The sequence below is a fragment of the Hemicordylus capensis genome, chromosome 1 (assembly GCF_027244095.1).
Source record: "Hemicordylus capensis ecotype Gifberg chromosome 1, rHemCap1.1.pri, whole genome shotgun sequence".
In the NCBI taxonomy this organism is placed as follows: Eukaryota; Metazoa; Chordata; class Lepidosauria; order Squamata; family Cordylidae; genus Hemicordylus; species Hemicordylus capensis.
The window spans coordinates 168,417,084-168,439,540 of NC_069657.1; the positions used below are offsets into that span (position 1 = coordinate 168,417,084).

General features: G+C 40.7%; 1 protein-coding gene across 19 annotated transcripts in view; it reads right to left on the reverse strand.

The window, feature by feature from the left end:
* NCKAP5 (NCK associated protein 5) overlaps nucleotides 1–22,457 on the reverse strand; it is a 930,794-nt gene that overhangs the window by 335,771 nt on the left and 572,566 nt on the right. For all 19 annotated transcript variants that reach the window (XM_053253151.1, XM_053253227.1, XM_053253159.1 and 16 more), the window contains one exon: nucleotides 11,101–11,191. In XM_053253151.1, coding sequence (XP_053109126.1) covers nucleotides 11,101–11,191 — 91 coding nt within the window. The remainder of the gene's footprint in view (nucleotides 1–11,100; nucleotides 11,192–22,457) is intronic.

A 22,457-nucleotide genomic window follows, 5' to 3' on the forward strand; every position in this document is an offset into this window, starting at 1 on the left:
CCTTTGCTTTGGACAGCCGACCAATAAATGCAAGAATAATGTCTTTTCTTACAGCTAACAGTTTTTGCTCAACATAAGCTGGCCAAAGTTGAAGCAAAAGGAAGAGATTCGGCTAAATCAGAAGGTTTTAGAGAAACACCTTAAATTGTTCACAGTTTAACATTACTGCTGTCAGGCGAGAACATATAAAATTCCTCTTTTTCATCTCTGCATTTGCCTTACAAAGCGTACACAAAGGAAGCAGTAAAATCCTTAGATTAAATGACTGTGATGGATAAGGGAACAAAGTGTTTTCTTTATGTCTCTAATATGAACCTACAACCACTAGCATATCAATCTTCACATTAGTCTTCACTCAAAACACTTCTAAATATTGCAGGGTATCATCCTTATTGAACAGTTCTGCAAAGCTACATTTAATAAATTTTCTGATGATGCTTTTATTGCCTCTTCCATCTATCAGCAACATTTATTTCTGTTGAAAAAATGTTCACTTGTAAGAGGTATTTTGAGTAAAAGAGAGCTTCAGAGTAAAATGAAATATCAAGAAAAGTTCAATTCTAATGTTAATTAAATGTGTTAAATGCGGAGAAGCTCTTCTTAATGTCGATAGTGAAAAATAGACTAGATTGCCTCTTCAAATGTAGTCTGTAATGCGGGTTTACATGGCCAATGGCCCACATGAACCGTCTGATTTCTGATACGGTTCTCTTTTGTGCATGTTTCCCCTCATTATCTACGTTTGTGCTAGTGTCATTATCACATTTTGTGCCTTTGTAATTAGTAAAGAAATATTAGGGAAGATTGAAAAATTCAAACAAGTACGTACTTTGGCCTCCTAGAAAAAGGGCTCAGGCATGATATTATGTAAACCATCCAGAGTTTACATGAATGACACCAACAATGAATGGTCCAACTTGAATTGGAGTCAAAGCCTTATTTAGCAATCAAATGACTTAAAAACAAAAACTCTACAGCCTGAAAGTGCTCCACTTCTCTTTGTTCTCTATAAGCTTCTTGTTCCACCATACAACCTTTGTGCACAAATTGAGAGTGCATAGTGCTTCAGCCAAATGGTCAGAACAAATGGCCAGCCATGCCCAGACCCCATAAAGACTTCTATAGGGGAAAAGGAAGAGCAAACCTAGACTGAGACTCTCAGCATCAAAGGGCAACCCCTGAATAACCAGGGCTTGTTCCTCCTACAGAATCCATTTTGGAGGAACCAGGAAACTAGCACCTCTCAGAGGAACCCCTGTTTATCCTTAAGATCCCCCTTTTTGCCCTCAGGGCCCCAGGAAAAAAGGCATCACAGACTCAGAGCTGACCTCTAATACTGCCTGATTGTTCAGGATCTTCCCTAAAATGGTCTTACTCAGGAGAAAGAGCTCAAGGCCTGGCTTCCAGGTAGTTTCTTCCAGGTAGATTCAGGGCTTAGGGCTCCTATATAAATTCTATATTTGGTGCACAACTCAAATATTCATGTGGGTTAGAATCACTTTAATTGAAACTTCTTCATGCATTCTTTGTGCACAAAGACTTCTGATTAAAGCTGATATGCTCTCCCCCCCTCCCCACCACGTTTTCCCTGCTGGCACCGTGTTAAACAAATAGTCCTGTGGGGCAGCAGTGTACCTCCTTGCCACCCCAGTGCACGTCGGACTAGAGGTACCCCCCAGAAGTACCTGGTGCACATGCGTGTGTGCAAAGTGTGCATGTGCACTGGGTACTTCCAGGGGTACTTCCAGGGGACCTTCGCTGGTACTTCAGCTTTACAGCAAGAGCTCCTCTAGAACCAGTTTCATGTCCCTTCCGTGTTCTCCTGTTCTCCATCACCTTCTGTTCCCATCACCATGCCATCTAGTTCCTGCCACCACTCCATCTGTTTGCTCCATTCCAGTCTCAGTCTCCAGCCCAGGCCCACATCAGTCGATGGGCAAAGCTTTGTATCAGGCCAAATCAAAGCCCAATATTCAGCTGAAGTGACAAACTGAACCTGTCCCCTTCCAGATCACTGAAGTGCCTTTCAAGTCAAATCCTTGTTTCTGTGCACAGCCCTCACTAGTACCCATTTCTATCCAAGAACTCGTGATTCCTCCATTCATTGTTGCAGCAATCTGCAGTGTTGTTGTTCTTGTTTATTGAAAAGATTTTTACATATACAATGTGATCAAAGCTTTTAATACAGCAAAAAGGAATGAGAAGATAGTTCCACATCCCCAAATGGCTCACAGACTAAAAAGAAACACAAGGTAGATATAGCAATAGTCATGGACAGCCGTTATATTGGGATGGTTATGCTCAACTGAACAAAGACAGTTGCTCTAACCCTTCTAAATATAAGGATCACCAATTTAAAACTGGCTCTTTGCCCTGTTAGCAGACAGTACATCCCTACTTACAATACCTGTTAATGTTAGGTTGAGACACAGTGATTGGCCAAAGATCATCCAGTAAGTTTTGTGGCTCAGCAAGGATTCAAACCCAGGTATCCCAAGTCTAAATAGGATACCACAGTCTAACAGGATTCCCAGTTATGAATCTGATGCCAGAACTGCTCCTGTTTGGCCTGAGAGCAATTTCAGATGCAGGAGGATCACGAAGTACTAACATTTTTTTCTGTTTTATCTAAAACAAATGCTTCACATATCCCAAGGAGGAAGAAAGACAAGCTTCCTCCAAATGATGAAGTACACACATATTGTCCAGCAGGAGATGTGACCATTCTGTGTTGTACAGAATGTATATCTTTCTGAACTGCAATCAGGACTGCAGATGTAAAATATTTATATTTTCCTGCATAGAAACCCACATATAAACATAAAATGCAACACAGGCATTCAGTCTTCTGTGGGCATTTGGGAGTATTAACATTTTTCTCCACTTGAGTGAAGTTTTATGACCCAAACTCTATTTTCAATTACAGTGAATTCAGAGTACCACTAGTGAAATCAACAGATTATCCCGGATCTATCTCGCTTTAACTAACACAAATTGGTTGCAGTCTAACATGTTCATCTTTTTGTCATATATTTTAAAATACTTGGCTCAGTTTAGTCCATCATGGGTGTAGCAACCACATACGGAGGATTCCCCCAAAAGAACCAGGGGTCACCCCATGAAACTGAAATTTTCATGTGTGTTGGGAAATTTAGGACCGACAAGCGGAAGTACTCTTTCACATAGCGCATAATTAATCTACTGAATTCCTTGCCATGGGATGTGATGATCGCCACCAACTTGGATGGCTTTAAAAGGGGCTTAGACAGATTCATGAAGGACAGGTCTATCAATGGCTACTAATCTGATGGCTGTGGGCCATCTCCAGCCTCAGAGGCACGATGCCTCTCAATACCAGTTGCAGGCGAGCCACAGCAAGAAAGAGGACATGCATATACCTCTTGCTTATGGGCTCCCCAGAGGCATCTGGTGGGCCACTGTGTGAAACAGGATGCTGGATTAGATGGGCCTTGTGCCTGATCCAGCAGGCCTGTTCTTATGTATGTTATCATAGAGCTCCAATTTCCTTCCTTGCCCTGCAATATGTACACATGCCTATGCACATAGGCTAATCAACAGTCAGTCTTATCTAATTATTTCAAAGCATGTCAGTTATTTCAAAGACACAGAAGTGGTTGGTAGGTGGTGTTTAGCTCTGCTGACAGTAGATAGCTGTCCTAATTTAGACAGAGTTCCCCTTCAACTGAAGGTTCATGATTTAGATGTCTTACTAGTTATGGCCCTATCTTTGGAGGTCCCAGTGGCACAAAGCAGTTTCAGCAGCTAAGGCACTACTGCATCAGCGATGGCTTTTGCTGGGCAATGACAGCATGGTCACAGTTGTTCTGTTCCATTTACTGCAACTTGTGATACTTGACCTGCCCCTGAGAACAGCTGAAAAACTACAGTTAATACAAAATATGAAACCAGATTACGAACTGGGATCAGGCACATGGATTACATTTGCAAGTCTCAAACACATCTACTCTGGGATCCATTTTCAGGCTCAATTTAAGATACTCATGTTAACCTCTAAGCCTGAAATGGCTTGGGATCAGGATACTGCCTTCTCCCACATTAACCTACCCAGTTACTAAGATCCTGTCCTTAAGCCCTTCTTTGGATTTTCCCAGTCTCTTTGGAAGTAAAACAAGTTATAACCCATGTATGGAACATTCCCTAGGGAGGCTCTCCTGGCACCAATCTAGCTGGTACAAGGCAAAAGTCTTTTTTGGGGGAGTGGGGGCTAAGTCTTTTGGCACTCTAATGTTTTTACTGGCTATTTTATATCTTCTGCTTCTGTTTTTTATGCAAATGTCATATTGAATTTATAATAACTGCTTTTAAACTCATTAATCATGCTGGGAGATATTTCACCAGAAAAGTGAGGTGAACAAAACACAAATAAACAAAATAATGATACAGCTCTGAATCCCAAAATATCTACTAGATCGGAGATCCCCTTGGCCATTCAGTTCTCTGCCTATGGTCCAGTGTAACTGAGAAAATACAGATATGAAGTCCAAAGGCAATTAGAAATTACTAAATTTTTAATAAGGTCCCTGAAAAATAATTTACAGTATTAATTAATGTGTTCAGTTAAATGCTTAAAATATTATTCAACTTAATAAAGTAAACAACGCATCTGTTTAATTCCTGTTCAGTCATGAAGTTTGCTGGATGGTCTTGGACAAGTAATGGCATAGACCAGCTTACAGAAATTGCTGTCAGCCATGATTGGCTCCATTTTGTCCAAAAAGCTGACCTGTGCTGATTCATTCATATCTGGTGTGTGTAAGCCAGCAGCAGCCCAAACTGTCCAAAGGAGGCACACTATACATTTAAGTATCTCGCACACCAGTGATACTGCTAGATTATCCCTTTTGAGGCAAAGTATCAACCTGTGTGGTGGTGCTGCAATTCTGTGCCAATCCCCGCATGCTCACCATATCTTTGAATACTTGAGAAGGGCCTGATCCAATCTGGTTGTGCTTACTCACATGTTGATTAGGTCTGAGTCACGAAACACCAGCATTATCAGCATAAATACTGTGAAAATGTATCAGAAAATACTAAACAATATCACCAGGTAAATTATGAATTACAAAAACAGCAGAAAGGAAATATTGTGGGTCCAGTTACACACAGCGTCAGTGGCTGTGCAAAACTACCTTCCTTGTATATTTCCCACACAAGCACACCACTTTTCTTTACCGAGAGCCTGTGCAAGCTTTCATCACTTCCCAGTCTCTCTTTTTCTTCATCTCATCATCACTTTTGCCCACAGGCCTACAGCTTTCTCTATCCTTCCTTTTCAACTGACCAGCCAACTGATTCTGCACACTTAAATGAAAACCCCTTCACAAGCATGGGATCTTGGCATTATATTAGGCACATTCCACCTATTCTAAAAATATTTTTTCTTTCTTCCAGTTAGAGGTGGTTGTGAGATGGGGCGGGGGGAATATATTTCTGTGCAAAAAAAAATGATTACTTTAACTTCCAGCCCCACTCCACAAAAGCTACTATGCCTGATGCTTTGTACAACCTGTGAATATGTGGCTGAGAGGTGCCAAATGAACAGCTTTTGTTTCCATGTGTTTTGCCTACTGAATGAGCATATATTTATTTAATTCAAAAATAAAAGCAAGCTCATCTACCTTTTTAAAGCTTTCATTTTCACTTGAAGCTGGTTCATTTTTAATCAGAAAATTTGCATGCCATATCAAAATTCTGTGAAAAGAGCCACTTTTCAAGTACATAATGGAACATCAAAGATGCTTCACTGAATATATTTCCACAGACACCAAGGAAAGAACCCTTTTTGTGGGGTGGGGGGACTCCTCTGGAGAGGCATGAGATCATACAGTAGTGCCTTCATTTTAAAGACAGGAAAATGTGCCACAAAGAGAGAATAAGAGAACAAGAGACCAAGACAGCATGGCTTGTCCAAGATCACAGAAGAGATACATACTTAAAAAGCAACCAGGAATTGCTTTTCAGAAGAACTTCCAAACGGAAGTGGAATACTACAAATATGAAATTGTAAGCAGTAGGTGAGTCATGTGCTTGGGGAGACTAATGTTTAGTTGCTTCCTTCCTTGTAGCTATGCCTGAGTAAAGCATTTTGGCAAAGAAGTCTGAAACATTCTTGAGAATTTTATATATATAACTCAAATGGAAGGATTTATACTTGACTGAATTCTTGCTTTTCTGCAGGGACAGTCACAGTCTATTGCTCTTACTTTTGCTCTTACTGAACAGTAAGTAGTTGAGGAAAGCTTGTGTATCCATTATTTGCTCTACTATTTGTCAGATCAAAGCTATGCATTGCAAATACACCATTGTTTTGTGTAAGATGCTTTTAAGAACATTAAAGGCATCTGAGTCATCACTCAGTGGGACAGCATCTGCATTGTAGACAGAAGGTCCCAGGTTCAATCCCTGGCATATCCAGGTAAGACTGGGAGAGACTCCTGATGGAAACCTTGGAGTGCCACTGTCAGTCAGTGTAGACAATACTGAGCTAGCTGGACCTAGCTGACCTATTTTACCTGACCTGGTAAAAGGCAGCTTCCTAACCTGAATTAGCTAAAGATATCAAGGGTCTTCATCAGTGACTTACTGCAAATTAAGCCCCTCGGCCCTTCTGCTCACCTACCTATAAGTTGTAGATCCACTCCATTCTTGGCCACTACTCAGCAACAGTGGCCTATTAGAGAACTTTCCACCTCTTACACCAAGTGCCAAAGTTGATGAGAATCATGCCTGAGCTATGCTTGCTGGGTTTACACAAGATGTCATCAAGAGGTACAAAATGTTATACTTAATCTCTCCATTTATGTTTATATTTTTCCTAACTTTGCTCTTGGCTACAGTGCTATACAAAATCGATTCACAAGTAATTTGAACCCCAATACACAAATTTATTTCTGTGGCAGTAAGACAGTTTACGGACTACCTTAGGCAGTTACCACGACCATCAGGCCTCAGAATTCTCCATTTTAAGAAGAAATCTTGATGAGACTTAAGAGAATGTAATGATAATGAGAGCTTTGGAGTGCATCTGATTACTATTCCACTGACATGACGACTGTGCAACATTTAAAGTTCATTAGCAGCAATATTTATTCTGGAGTCAGGCATATTGATATTGTAATAAGAACTCAGTTTTATATATCCCTGAACAATAATTAGGTTTGTGGGGGGGGACACACAAATATGCAGCCAGTGGTCAATAGATCAAAAGTGTTTATTGCAAAGAAGTACCTTTTATGACTACTCAAATATTAATTTGAACAGGCTGCACACAATAAAACTAACTTACCATGATGTGAAAGAATATAGGACAGTTTCAGCAGTTCTTGCCGAGAACTGCACTGGAAATGATTCAGTGGAATTTCTTCATTTATTCCTAGGATATTTGACCATCCTTCTATTTAATTTTTTAAAATCTTATTTAAATACAAGAACATTCTGTTTTAACACAAATGTCCTTAACTATGTCGTTAATAAAAGTTATGAAGCTTCTGAAAAGCAGTGCTTCACCTCATTTTAAAAAATCCCGGAGTTGATTATTTCTTGGAGTTTTAAATTGATTGAATTTGTATATCAGTAAATGTCGTTCAGAAGGAGGAATATGCTGGCTGACATCCAGACTAATGTTGTGCACCCTGAAAAATGTTTTATGTACAGATCTTTACTTCCCTCTGGAGCCCACTGAGCTTCCCAGAAAATGTCCCTGAAGATCCTGCAGCCTTCAAGGATATTTTCAGAAGGCTCGGTGGCCTTCAGAGGGGAGATGTGCAAAATCATGCTTGCCCTGTTGTGCATGTGAGTGGTTTTTTGTTTTTTTTTGCACATGCAACATTAGTCTGGGTGTCAGCCACTGATTTTAAGATTGTGTGTATGCATGTCACATCATTAATCAATCATACACTATATATGATTGCTCAGCAACAGTGGCATCTTGTATGCAGAAAAGAAAGGATGGCTCTTCTAAGATGGTACCTTCAGGTTCACTTCTAATCCATGAGCTACAGGACGGAGACATCAAAAGATAATACAAGATGGAGTAGTTCCTGCTTCTTTATCCTATTTAATAAAGTGGTAAATATTGCCATCATGCCTTGCATGAGCAGATTTCTCTTTAAGAACCCAGAGGATCTTTGCTAGGAAAAGACTTCAAGGAATACAATTAATAGTTTTCAATAGGTAGAATCCGCAGCAGCACTCATGTAAGAGCACAAGCCATTTCCACCACCCTTCTTCCTGCAGCCTTAAGACCTTCTAAATCAATTTTTAAAGATTTAACAGCAGGATATGGCAACAGCAGGATGTGGTGCAGGTATCTGCAGGAGCAGAGAGCAATTTCCAGAAGCCAAGCAGAGGCACTATCCAAAAGGTGCCTCAAACTGGTTCCTGGAGATTCCTCCCTCTTCCCAAAGACACTTGCTCCACATCTCATGCTTTGGCCCTTCAGCCCTCAGGCACCATCTGCTATTATTGGTAGCAGTTCTACAAGGTCTCAGGCAGAGAAAGCTCTTTACCAGCCTACTGGCCAAACAACATATATGGCCACCAAACTGGCTAAATCTATCAGTTAGGCTTAAAACTGGAAGTGGCTTTTAAGCCCAAAAACAGCTATAGTGAGGCCAATTCGGCGAAGGTATGCATGCAGTAACACTTCCCCATGCCACTGTTTATCACACCAAACATTTCTCTAAAGCAGATATTTGGCCACAAAATGGGTATTTGAGGAAATAGCAGGGCTGAAAGGTTCTGTTGGAAGATTTGCAGCAAAATTGGGAGGCCAGGTAAGCAAATTCCAAGTGAACAAACTGCCTTTTAAAAAAAATTTCTTTTTTGCTGCTGTGTGGACGGTGGGCAGAATTCCATCTTTCAAGATTTCATAAAGGGAAGACAGGAAACATTGCCCTCACTCTAATTGGCTTCATGATGATGCAATTTACTGAAATGTCAAGCCCAACTTCACACTATGCAAAAAGAGTGGCAAGCTTGAGGAAGGCATTACAGCCTACATAGATAATCAGCCAAGATAGTCATAAAGTATACATGAAAAAAAGATATTGTATTATTTCCTTTGTAGCTTAAGAAAAAAGAATTAAAATATTGCAGCTTAACACATGCAGCCTGATATATGTTGATGGATTTAGAAATTCTAGTTACTCTGTTTACATGGGTGCTATCCCCTGGAAACTCATCCCTGCCAACTAAATCCACAACTTCCATTATCAAATCCCCTCATAATTTCTGGCTAAGGATCTTTGGGCCATAGGCAACGTTCTTCTCCAGCAGAATATGTATTGAAAAAACTAGCAGAATATGCATAGGAACGAATTAACAAGTAATGATCATACAAATAGTATAAAAACATAATCAATTCTAGATTTCAGCAATGCAGAATAGGGACTGAAGAGAACTGAAGAGCTGGTCTTGTGGTAGCAAGTATGACTTGTCCCCTTTGCTAAGCAGGATCCACTGTTTGCAAATGAATGGGAGACTAAATGTGTGAACACTGTAAGATGCTTCCCTTATGGTGTGGAGCCACTCTGGGAAGAGCATTTGAGGTTCTAAGTTCCCTTTCTGACATCTCCAAGACAGGGCTGAGAGAGATCTCTGCTTGCAACCTTGGAGAAGTTTCTGCCAGTCTGTATAGAAAATGCTGAGCTAAATGGACCAATGGTCTGATTCGGTATAAGGCAGCTTCCTATGTTCAAAACTATGAGTGGGAAACTGGAATAATCAGCTGATAGGAGGAATGTCAGGGGAGATCAGGAATCTCTGCAAAGACATGCCAATCTAGCATATTTTTGCGCACACACGATTCTTTTACACTGTTTAAACACACAGAGTCCTCAATCACTCACATATTCATGTACATCATTGTGGACACACATACCGTTTGCATTGCATATATGGTAGTATAAACACAAGGGCTGATGTCCAGAATAATGTTGTACTTTCTGAATAACATTTTGCAATGAGGAAAGGGCCTTTTTTTTGGCTGATCCTCCCTCCTGCAAAACAGAGCGGGGGAGGAACCTCCCTCCTGCAGAAACCTGTGCCTCCTGAAAACATGTGTCTGAGAATTTTGCAGCCCTCAGAGACATATTTTCATTCCTCCCACATTGTGAACATGACATATTATTCAGTGTATACAGCAATAGTCTGAATGTCAGCCATTCTATTTGCTTAAGTTCTGGAAATAACCTGTTCTTATGCAGTGTTCTCCCCAAGTATGTATAGTATATATAATTTCCAACATGTGTGTGAAAAATTCATAGACATGAATGCATTCAAGTGCCCAAGGGGAAAGACAGGTTGCTTTGCAAACACCATCTGTATTTCCTGTATCCCCACACTCATTCTTTTCTCTTAATGCTCTCTGTAAAAATAAGAGCACCTCCATCTCTGGTTGCTTTTAAGGAAGGCCCTCAAGAAACGCCTGTTTTCTCAGGCTTTTAACGGAAATTAATTTAAAACAATTTGTGTTTATCCTATGAAATTGTTTAAACTTTTTTATTCTGTGAAATTGTTTTAATTGTCTTTACTGTTTTATATTTGTTTTAAATTGTGTACACCACCTAGAGGTACACATTATCAGGTGGTATATAAATATGGCTGATGATAGATAGATAAATAGATAGGGCAGTCTTTCTTTCTCTCTTCTTCACATACTTCTCCCAGTCTCAGCCTCCTACATCTCTGAGGAATACCTTTTCAATAATGTAATGGTTTTTAAAAACACATCTATTCACCGCTCCCTTTTGGGAGAGGTGATTCCCACTTTGGGGGATTGTATCTACATACTTGGACAGAACACTGCATAAGAACCTTATCCAAAGGGTTCTCTCATTCTAGTGGTAATCAGGGTTGGCCAGCAATCTCTCTCACTTCCACTTAGTTCCCACAGTCCAGCTTTTCCCTAATATTTTCTGCCTCAAATATATTTTTGGAAAGTTTTGGGAAACTGAATTTTCTATCAAACCAAACGGCCTTTACCAGAAGCAGTACATCACTCAGCTATCAAATAAGTTGCTGCCAGACAGCAAATGGGTATAAAAATATCATTACTACCTGGTAGTTCTTAATTTCAGTAACAGGTTCCTCTCCATTTGGTTCTGGTGATCCTTGATTCTGCAGTAGATTTCTCACTGTCTCTTCCATTCTGAGGGTAAAAAGGGAAAAGAGAAATAAAGGACTGAACAAATAATCATAACAAGTAATTTGATTGCACAGAAATCACTTAAAGCCATGTTTCCCTACAGACTGGATAGTCTACTTGGTATCTGATCCCAAAGACAAAAAAAAAAAAGTATTGTTCATATAATTTTATTATAGTTAATTCCTGACTTTTAAAAAATTGGACCCCAACAAAACCGATAATTAAAAAGATACAATATTTGTTATAATGATTTAATTTTAAATTCCACATTTGGATATATGCCCAACTGAGTAATGATACTGGGCTATATTAGGTATTGGTTTTGTAATATTAGTTGACAACCACTAATTTAAAAGGACAAAATGTATAAAGCAGCACCAAGTACTGTCAGATTTCCAGCAGTTTGGGTCAGACTTTGTGCGTGTGTTGCGGGGACTCATTAGTGCTTAGTAGCTGACATTCTAATGACACATGCATGCTTCAAGGGACTGAAGTGGCAGAACAGGAACCTGCACGGAACTCTCTCATTTCCCCTGCAGTGTTCCCTCTAACAGGAATTTCTAGACGTTGTTGACTACAATTCCCAGAATCCCCAGCCAAAGGCCATTGTAGCTGCAGATACTGGGAGTTGTAAACAACATCTGGGAATCCCTGTTAGAGGGAACACTGTTTCCCTGTGTGCCTGCTGTTGCAAAAGAGCAATTAGAGGTCCACGCACTCCCTGCACTCCAGAAGGGTTCTGAAAGACCAGGAAAACGTACCTGAGGGGCAGCACCCCTACAGTCCCTCAAAGTGCACACACTTCGTCAAGATGTCAAGATGTTGGCAAGTGTTCATTGTAATCACAGCAGGGCATTGTTAGGGCCTGGCCCATGGGACTTGAGCTCCCAGTGAATGTCTCAGAGCCCTGAATCTTGTCAGCCACCTCAATGGGGGTGGGGTGAGGTGTGCTTGTCTCGGCTGCTTCTCCAGCAGCAACAATGGCTTCTTGTCTCCAGTTCTTTTCTAAAAAGTACAGTGCTGGGGCTAAAAGAGATGCTCTACCCCCCCCCCCCGCACTTGTCTCCTTCAATTTCCCCTTGGAGAGGCATCAGATGTGGAGAAGCTGGTCAGTGCTAGAAGAACAGCTGCAGCAAGTACAGTGGCCTATGGAAAAGAATATTCACCAATGCATTAATTAGAATTGAAGAAAATATCAGGGGGAGGGGATTATTCTACCCATTCTATTAAACGCATTGGAGAATATTCTTTTCCAGCAGGAAAAGGGAGCTTCGTTTGGCTGCCAGGGATCACTCAGTGTTGCTACTCAACATGCTGACTGCTGCTACCTCTTCAGTTGCATCAAAAGCTGTGAAAGCAGCATTATTTCTCCCCTCAGGAAAATCTCCTTGTCTTCCCTGAGCTGGCAGAGCTCGGTGTTTCTCTTAAGCTCTCTAACTCCTTCACTTCCTCTTCCGGAGGAGTGGGGAAGAAGTAGAAATATGTTCTACTTAAAGTAATTAACAGAGACTTTAACTCTCTCTTTTTAAAGAAAAATATGTCCCTGGCACATTCTAAAGCAAAGAAGGGGACAAAGTTCCAGTTAATGACTTTAAAGACTTAATATCTCCTCCTTGGCAGTGTCATTCCCATCCCTACACCTCCAGAAATGTTATCAGCAGCTTGAAAAAGCAGCAGAAAATGTTAAGCAAGGAAAGCAGCCTCTCTAATGCTATTATGCAGAAAAGAGTAAGCTTTCTGGAGTTTGTTTTTACAAAACTAAAATTTTAGGGGTTCTTACCACCTAATGGCACAATGGGGAAGTAACTTGCCTAGGGAGCAAGAGCTTGCTGGTTAGAATCCCTGCTGGTATGTTTCCCAGTCTATGGAAAACACCTATTTCGGGCAGCAGTGATATAGGAACATGCTGAAAGGCATCATCTCAGACTGCGCCGGAGGAGTCAATGGCAAACCCTTCCTGTATTCTACCAACGAAAATCACAGGGCTCTGTGGGCACAAGGAGTCAACATTGTTTGCAGCCTCCCGGTAGGGGGTCTACTTGTGTGTCGCCATGTGCCATGGTGACACACAAGCAAAAAAATGAAGTTAACGGAGTGCTCACTCCATTAACCTAATTTAAGGGGATGGGGAATTAGGTGGGCTAGCCGCCTTGGGAGCACTGGGCTCGCCTGTGAGCCCAGTGGTTCCCACAATCCCTGGAAAGCGGACTAAGCTACCTTAGCCCGCTTTCTAGGGATCGTGGGAACAGCCTCTTTGTCTTCATTGGAGTTTAATCCCTAGTTGGTGAGTTAACATTTTTAATTATCTGATTAATCAGGAGTATAGTTGTAGTAAATGAAGGGCTTTTAATCCATTAATCTAACCAACTAAATGCTACAACCCTAATGAGTGGTCAAAACAAATTCTTAGGCTAAGCTCTGTTTTCTAAAACATACTTTCACATGTATTGTTGCCAAGTCAGGTCTCCCCAAGTTTCTTGTATTAGTGCATTCGATTTTTTTCTCAAGCAAATGCAGGATTTTACATTGGTCTCTGTGGCACTTCATCTTGTTGTTATCTTGGAGCCAGTGTGGTGTAGTGGTTAGAGTGCTGGACTAGGACCGGGGAGACCCGAGTTCAGATCCCCATTCAGCCATGATACTTGCTGGGTGACTCTGGGCCAGTCACTTCTCTCTCAGCCTAACCTACTTCACAGGGTTGTTGTGACAGAGAAACTCAAGTATGTAGTACACCGCTCTGGGCTCCTTGGAGGAAGAGCGGGATATAAATGTAAAATAATAATAATAATCATAATCATCATCATCATCATCATCATCCATTGACTACAGTACAGCTTACTTCCAAGAAGACATGTACAAGATTCCACTGCATTATAAATTAGAGACCTTAAAAACCATATGAAATTATTCTTGGGGGGCGGGGAGGCATGATTGAATGTAATTATCAAAGGGGGGTTGTGGGCTCGAGTCCCTGATCTTTCAGGTACCTAGCAATGCCCCTAATTGCTACCTAATTCAAACAAAGGCATGGCAGATAATAACAACTGTAACTTCTGTAACCCTTACTATATATTACCTGAATCCAAGACAAGGGTTTTTTTTCAAGTTCTTTGATGTTAGAAATCAGAGGGGTCTGTTAAATTCAGAGGCTTCTTCCTTTTGGATAAATAACCTGTATTTAACCTATTTTTAATGGGCTTGTCTTGTATTTGGGTAAATACAGCACTTCAAAAGATTAGGGCAGCATATTATTCCCATTTCTATTTTCACATTGATATTTCTCCCTTTTTATCCTCACATCAATCCTGTAAAGTATTGGTTTTTAAATTGTAGGTAGGGATACCCAGAAGGTCACAAGCAAGCAACTTTAAAGGAGTGGTGTCAGATAAGGGAGCAATGTGCTGGGATGGTTGGGGCGACTGGAGAAAGACAGGGGCTGACAATCACCTGGCTCCGCGACCACTCACGAAAGCTGAATTCAGGAAGAAGAGCAACACTTCTTTGGCTGATGGGATGGAAGAGAGTTCCCTCTTAGGAAATGAGTTTTAGCAATTGTGTCCTGAGAGGGAACTCTACGTAATCAAATTGGCAGCTTCAATTGAGGGGAGCGGGTTGTGTAACTTTATACATTATTTTAGGAGGCCGTATCAATCAGTTTGAGAAGCCCTGCTGTAAAATAAGTGAAACTAAACTTTGCCCAATGGGTTTCAACGAGCTGAGCAGAACCTAGAACTCTAATTCCAAATCTGACACTCTATCCAGTACTCCACCTGGCTCTCAATATAGTGAGAGTCAGATTTTTTTCTCTTACAAATGAAATACAAACATTTTTATAGAGACAAGAACACATGAACTGCCTTGCTGGGTGAACCCATGGTTCCTTTATTATTATATTTCCAACAGATCTTTGTTTGCACATGCAAAGCATGATGTTTGTTGAATTAATAATAATAACAACAACAACAACCCCACATCTGCAGAATAACAAATAACCATCTCTTTGCAGAATAAACATCTGCAAAAATGTGTATTCAAAGCAACCTACATTTAAATAAAGTGACAATACACAAGCAGCCTTCCTTGTTTTGTCTGCAGCATCTGGCATTCTTTAACATTTACTAATCAGTCTAGTCTCAAACCAGTCAGAATGCATTGAAGTTACTCCTTTGATGACCACATTCCGATATGTTTAGTCTTTTACCCTAAAGTCAGTATTCATCCCAAGGAGGAGTCAGTGCAAGACATCCTTTCTAATCAGATATCCAGTGATAGTTCAGCTATTTTTAGTATAATTATTATTTGCAGATACACATGTTTTTGATTCACCAGAATGCACCAAATAAAACCATACCATCTGTTGACCAAATGTGAACAAAAATAAACCATGTATAGCCTTCAATACAGACAGGAGCAGATATACAGTAGCTTCTCAGTAGCAGCCTGCAACAATTTGTGCTTTTATCTCAACCATAAATTGGAGCTCTTTCTTATTCCCTGCTAATTGAACAAAGAGGCACCTTTTAAAAGTGGTGATTCTATTTAGCAAGGGAGAGCAACTGTCCCTATCCATCTCCAGCACAGCATCCCCCCAGTGGCTTTTGCTGGTGTCTAATGTTTCTTCTTTAGATTGTGAGCCCTCTGGGGACAGGGAGCCATATTTATTTATTTATTTATTTATTTATTTCTAAGTAAACTGCGTTGGGAACTTTTGTTGAAAAGTGGTATATAAAAATGCATCATATTTGTATTCCAAGTCCCCATTTCCCCTTAGCTTATAATCTATAAAGATATACTTTATTTGTATGCAGCCTCACACACTTATTTTGAAAAGTAATCTCTTGACTTTTGTCATGTTATTATATATTGACTTCTCCAACAGTACAATAGAAGCATTGTATAGACTTAACAGGCAAATTAGAACAAGTGGCTGGTTTGTATATGGAGGAGCTCCCCACATAGTCTCCTTGAACATGTCATGTTTTGGCTGTCCTACTGACACACCATTGGTATGAAATGGCATCTCCATCTGGGTGCTCAAGACATTACCACAGCGAGAGCAGCAACTCCAAAATGTGCTACTGGTACAGCAGCAGTTGCTTGTATAGAACTCATGTGGTGACACCTGTTCACATTAAGGATACCTCAATTCAAGCACCATTGTGGTGATTCCAGTGGTGACTCCAAATACTACACACCTTAGGTGACTGTGTGGGGTGTACTATCAGATGTATGTGGTCCTACATGAGAGGAAGGTTTAATTCTTCCAATTTTTCCTGTATTTCAATGAAAAATACCCACCGATCTAAGTCACAGCAGAGCTTAGGTCCACATACAAAAACAAAAATTATGAACCTAAATCAATAGTCTAGAAGATTAAATCAAAGAACTCAAGGTAATGCATATTTACTTATATTATTGTAGACCATTAAGTATCAGAATGCCACATTTTTGTAAGAACAGAAATGGTAAGGACCACTTTAAAAAAAAGAAAGAAACCTATTTTCTCTAATGTGTTTATAAAGATTGATTGTAGTCTCAGACTAGACTTCTTCTTGTTGAATGTGCTGATCACATCCTTCTTATGGCAAAACAACAATTTCCAAGGACAGACCAAAATATACAGTGTGACAAACTAATCCAGATAACAGAAACAGTTGTTATAATGGAAAACTAAATGTACCCTTTGTTGCTGGTACTTTTATTAAAGAAATCTGTAAAGGTTGGATTATTTGTAATGCTGATTCAGCAATGTAAAAAGCTATTACTTTAGATGCTACAAGATGCAGTGCTAATTTAGGCAGACACACAATGGGAAAGCAAAAAAAAAAGTACAATAAAAAGATCAGTTTTCTGCCCATTTAATTTGTTAAATCCCCACCCCCCTCCGAAGAGTTGTAACAGAAACAATCCATGGCATTCACCACAGTGGCAATACCCACTGCCACGAGCCTCCAATAAGAGATAGTGGCTGACATGCTGTGCAATCTAATGCTGGCGTTTCAAACCCACCCAGGCTGCTGCACATGTGAAAGGCAACCCTGGTGGTGCTGTAGACGCAGGCAGTTGTGCAACAACCTAAAACAGCGTGCGGGCACTTGTGTCACACTACTTCAGTTGTACTTCAGTTGTTTTCAATTATATGTGAAGCTGCTCTTAGTGTAAAATTCACAAAGAAAGTAACTTTGTGGAGAGAAAAGCAGACTGCAATTAGCACGCAGTTGAACTCAGATCTTCCCCACAAATTAGCACTAATGAAGAAACACAGATTATAATGTAAGTGCCAAGATACTTATTAGAACATGCATAACGCACCAATTTATTTTTGGAACCTGAATAACACACCAACTGTTTTCTTGGACAGTTTTCCATCTTTTCAAAAGGGAAGTCTGTTACAAAGACAGGCACAATAAATCTATATAAGAAGCACTTGCATAATCAGATCAATCCACATCAAAGCAAAGTGGCAAAAACTACTGTAATCTTATAAATATTGGTGCAGTGAGGTTTGTCTTGTCTGACCTAATTCTGAGATAGGCAAACTGTTGCCCAAGACAGACATACTAGAGGATCTGCTTCCTCCCTTAGTATTACTAACCAAGCTCATTTCTTTTCTGTTGTGCCTTTCATCCAGAAGGTTTCAAAGTGCTTTAGAATTAAGGGATAAATTCTCCTATGGTGACATTCCAACAACCAAAGCCAAAAGGAGTGGAACATCTAACTGATGATAGATTTGCCCTCAATTAATCTCCATGACACCCTTGTGAATATTAGTACAGCAGAACCTCTTTAATTCACACAAATGACAAGGGAGCCCATTGTGAATTACTGAATTTTGCAAATTAGTAAAGTGAGCAAACACAATAAAAGAGGCAAGGATGATCCATCACAAATTGTGCTTTGTTCATTTATTTGACAAATGTAATTTGACTGTAGTTAATTGCTATTATGTTTTGTATACTAGTAAATGGAGTGCAGAATTGTCTGGAGAAACAATGGAATAATATGACTACAGAATCAGTTATTAAGTCTTGGCAGATAAATGGTAATTTGCGTATTTTTCAAGTACGGATTCTGAACATTCTCATATTGTTGTCAAATGAGTAAAGAAGGGTCAAATAAAAATAACTAGAATAGTTAAGATGACCACCATCCAAGGCAATATACCCATTTTTGCTTGTACTTAACCAGCTGTTGGACAACATTCTGAAGTGAAGCAGCTGTGCACCAAGCTGAAAAGTCCTTTGTGCTGTTGTGACTATTCACATGCCTACTCCACCTGTAAGTGGCTTTCCATTCTTATTTAAATGGACTGAAAGGATTTACTTCTGATCCAGCCATGTCGTGTTCAGTTGAGACAAAATATGGGAATAATGAAGGAATGCTTCAAGATCTCCCCCTGCTGTTAAATGTATCATATTTAACTATATGCAGACAGAAGGGGAAATGTTCAGTTTAGTAATGGGAACTTGTACTTGAAAAATTAGGTTATGCCAAAGAAATCGAAAAGGGAAATATTACTATTACTATTATAAGTTATTACTATGCAATTAAGGTGAATAATGTTTTATTTATTTGTCATATCTGTATACCATCTGATATGTACATCTCTAGGCGGTGTATAAAATTTAAAATATTTAAAAATCAACACAGATTAAAATATATGATGCACAATAAAAGTTATTTTAAAATAAATAAATAAATACAATTTTACTATTTCATCAGGGAGAATATTCCAACGCTCCAGGGCAGCCTCAGAGAAAGCCCGGTCCTGGGTCACCACCAAATGAGCCGGTGGCAACTGTAGCCGGACCTCTCCAGAAGATCTTAACAGGTGGCAGGGTTCATAACAAAGGAGGAACTCTCTTAAATAGACTGGACCTAAGCTCTTAAGGGTAATAGGTAATAACCAGAACTTTGTATTTCACCCGGAAACATATCGGCAGTCAGTTCAGATCTTTCAAAACCGGTGCTACATGGTCCCTTCGAGTTGTCCCAGAGATTAATCTGGCTGCCGTATTCTGTACCAGTTGTAGTTTCTGGACTACGTACAAAGGCAGCCCCACACAGAAATGGACATAGCTGACATATCAACTGAAGCTGATAAAAAGTGCTCCTGGACACTGCTTCAACCTGAGAAACCAGGGAGAGCCTAGGGTCCAGGAGCACTCCCAAACTAAGTACCTGATCTTTCAGCGGGAGTGTAACCCCATCCAGAACAGGTGGAGCTAAACCATCTCTCACATCGTGACCCCCTACAGTCAGTACTTCCATCATATTTGGATTCAACTTCAGTTTTTTATCCCTCATCCAGCCCATTACCGCCTCCAGGCAGGCATTTAGGGAAGATATGCCATTTCCTGATGAGGTTGACATGGAGAAGTAGATCTGGGTGTCATCAGTATATTGATAACACCCTACACCAAACTTCCTGATGATCTCTCCCAGCAGTTTCATGTAGATGTTAACGAACATTGGAGACAGTGTGGAGCTTTGTGGAACTTCACACTTCAGTTCTCTCTTTGAAGAACAATCATCTCCAAGTGACACCATCTGGAAAATACCAGAGAGATAGAAGTGGAACCACTGTATTCCATCTCACCCAGGCAGTCCAGAAGGATACCATGGTTGATGGTATCAAAAGCCGCAGAGAGATCCAAAAGGATCAGCAGAGTCACACTCCCTCTGTCAATAGCCAGTTGGAGATCATCCAGCAGGCCGGCCAAGACAGTCTCAACCTCATACCCCACACGAAAGCCAGTTTGAAATGGGTCTAGATAGTCTGCTTCATCCAAAACTCCCTGGAGCTGAGAGGCCACCACCTGCTCAACCACCTTGCCCAATCATGGAAGGTTAGGAACAGGTCTATAATTAGCTAACTCCGATGGATCCAGTGCAGCTTCTTCAAAAGTTGTCTAATAATATGATTCTTAAGACAAGGAGGCATCATGCTCAGGGAAGCATTTATAATATTTACCAGACCCTTTCTGATAATATGATTATCAGATGAGATAAGTCAAGTTGGGCAAGAATAAAGAAAACAGGTTGTAGGGTGCACAGTCCGAAGCAGTTCACTTCCTTGGGAGTCACAAACTGAAAATGATCCAGTCTAATCCCATAAGAGGAGTTGCTGGACACCTTTACAGTAAACTCTGCAGTAACTGTAGAATCCAGCTCAGCCCATATGAGAGAGATTTTATCTTTACAAAGTAACATAAAGACAGGCCCATACCCAAGGAGATTGCAGTCTAAATGTTCACATAGGAATTAAATAAAGGGAGCAGAAAAGGATAGAGACAATTGTACACAGAGAAAGAATATATGGCCAGTTCAGTTAAACAGCATCCACAGTGATATTGGCAATGGATATAGAGAGTATAAGACTATGCACATGAACAGCCAAACCCAGATTAGGGCAACCTAGCCTCAGTTTGGTTGCCCGTGTACACCACCAGTGTAGGGAGCCCAATCCTGGCATTTCCTTTGCGGATAGCCTGACTTTTACCCCAGCCTTTAGCCAGGGTTTAAGTGCATGGTAATTTAAGTAAAGTGTGCTATCAATTCGATTTTAACTCCTGGATCCCACAGAGCCCTGTGGTTTTCTTTGGTAGAATACAGGAAGGTTTTACCAATGCCTTCTCCCACGCAGTATGAGATGATGCCTTTCAGCATCTTCTTATATCACTGCTGCCCGATATAGTACCAGTGGAGATTCGAACCGGCAACCTTTCGCTTGTTAGTCAAGCATTTCCCCGCTGCGCCATTAGGCGGCTTCTCTTAAGGGCATGAGCATGCCCTTAACCTCTTTGCCAGGGTCGTTCTCAACTGGTGCAAAGGTTGTGCATGCAGGGTCGGCAGCAGGGTCATGCATGCAGCCTGAGCATACACTGAGTCAGGCGCCTAACGCACCCAACTCCTGGGGGAATCCCCAATGCACCGTGCTTGTCACATGGTGCATTGAGGCATTCCTGGAAGTTGGGGAAATGAGTCCTGACCTCCAGCAATCTGCGCTGCATGTAATAGTGAGGGTTGTGTGGGTGCGCAATGGCAAACCGATGAGAAGACTTAGGAACATCTGGGGGGAAGGCAGGTGGACCCCTGCCTCCCCCGCCTGCTCACCTGCCCACATGAATAGCCTTTGTATGTGAGAAAGGCTTGAGGACCAATATGAGAGGTTCAGTCCTGAACGTATGGAGGTTGAGATGACAATAAAAAATTGAAATGGAGATATCAAACAGATGACGAAATGGGAGAGGATGAAGAGAAAATTCTGAGAGTAAGCGCTATATATTAGCAGCATAAAGATGGCACTGAAAGTCACAAGGTTTGATTAGTCACCTGGGAGCAGTGTGCTGTGGACAAATCCCTGATCTGCACTGTCAAACTATATAGCAAAACTGTAAAGCTAGTAGCAGTCATTTAGCAAAAGAGTCTCGTAAGGCTTAATTACATGAGTCATGTTAGGCAGTAGTATCCTTAAAATAATATTGACAGCTTTTATATCACTGAAAGAAATGAGAATAAGGCAGTAAAAATATAACTGCAATTTAATTCAGTTATCATCACTGAATTATATCAGCATTTGCCACAGAAATATAAATATACAAAATGCACAGGCATGAAACTCAAAGTATAGGAGATGATGTATTTAATTGTTTTTGTTGCAGTCAAAACATTTCATGGAGGAACATTTATTTAGAAACAATTTGGGTAACTGTCAAGGTGGTTAGCCAACCTATTATATAGCCTGCAAAGATAGGATTAGCCCAGACCTAATGAGGCCTCATCAGGATTCAGAACCAGACTCCAGCTGATGGAGTGAGAGGCATAAATATAGGAGAAGGAAGGTGTCACCTTCTAGAGCAGGCATCCCCAAACTGCGGCCCTCCAGATGTTGCTGAACTACAACTCCCAGCATCCCTCGACACAATTTTTTGTGGCTGGGTATGCTGGACGTTGTAGTTCAGCAACATCTGGAGGATCGCAGTTTGGGGATGCCTGTTCTAGAGGGCTGGGCCTCCTTTTAGGAGTAGATTGTCTTAATTTTTTCTTGTTTATTTTGCTGTTATGCTGGTCATAGACCAAAATAAAGACTTGACTTGATTCAAGTGTTTGTATTTATCTACCTCTCTATATAAAGCAGGGGTGGGGAACCTTGGCCCTCCAGCTGTTTTTGAACTACAACTCCCTCCATCCCCAGCCACAATAACTGTGGCTGGGGATGATGGGAGTTGTAGTTCAACAACAGCTGGAGGGCCAAGGTTCCCCACCC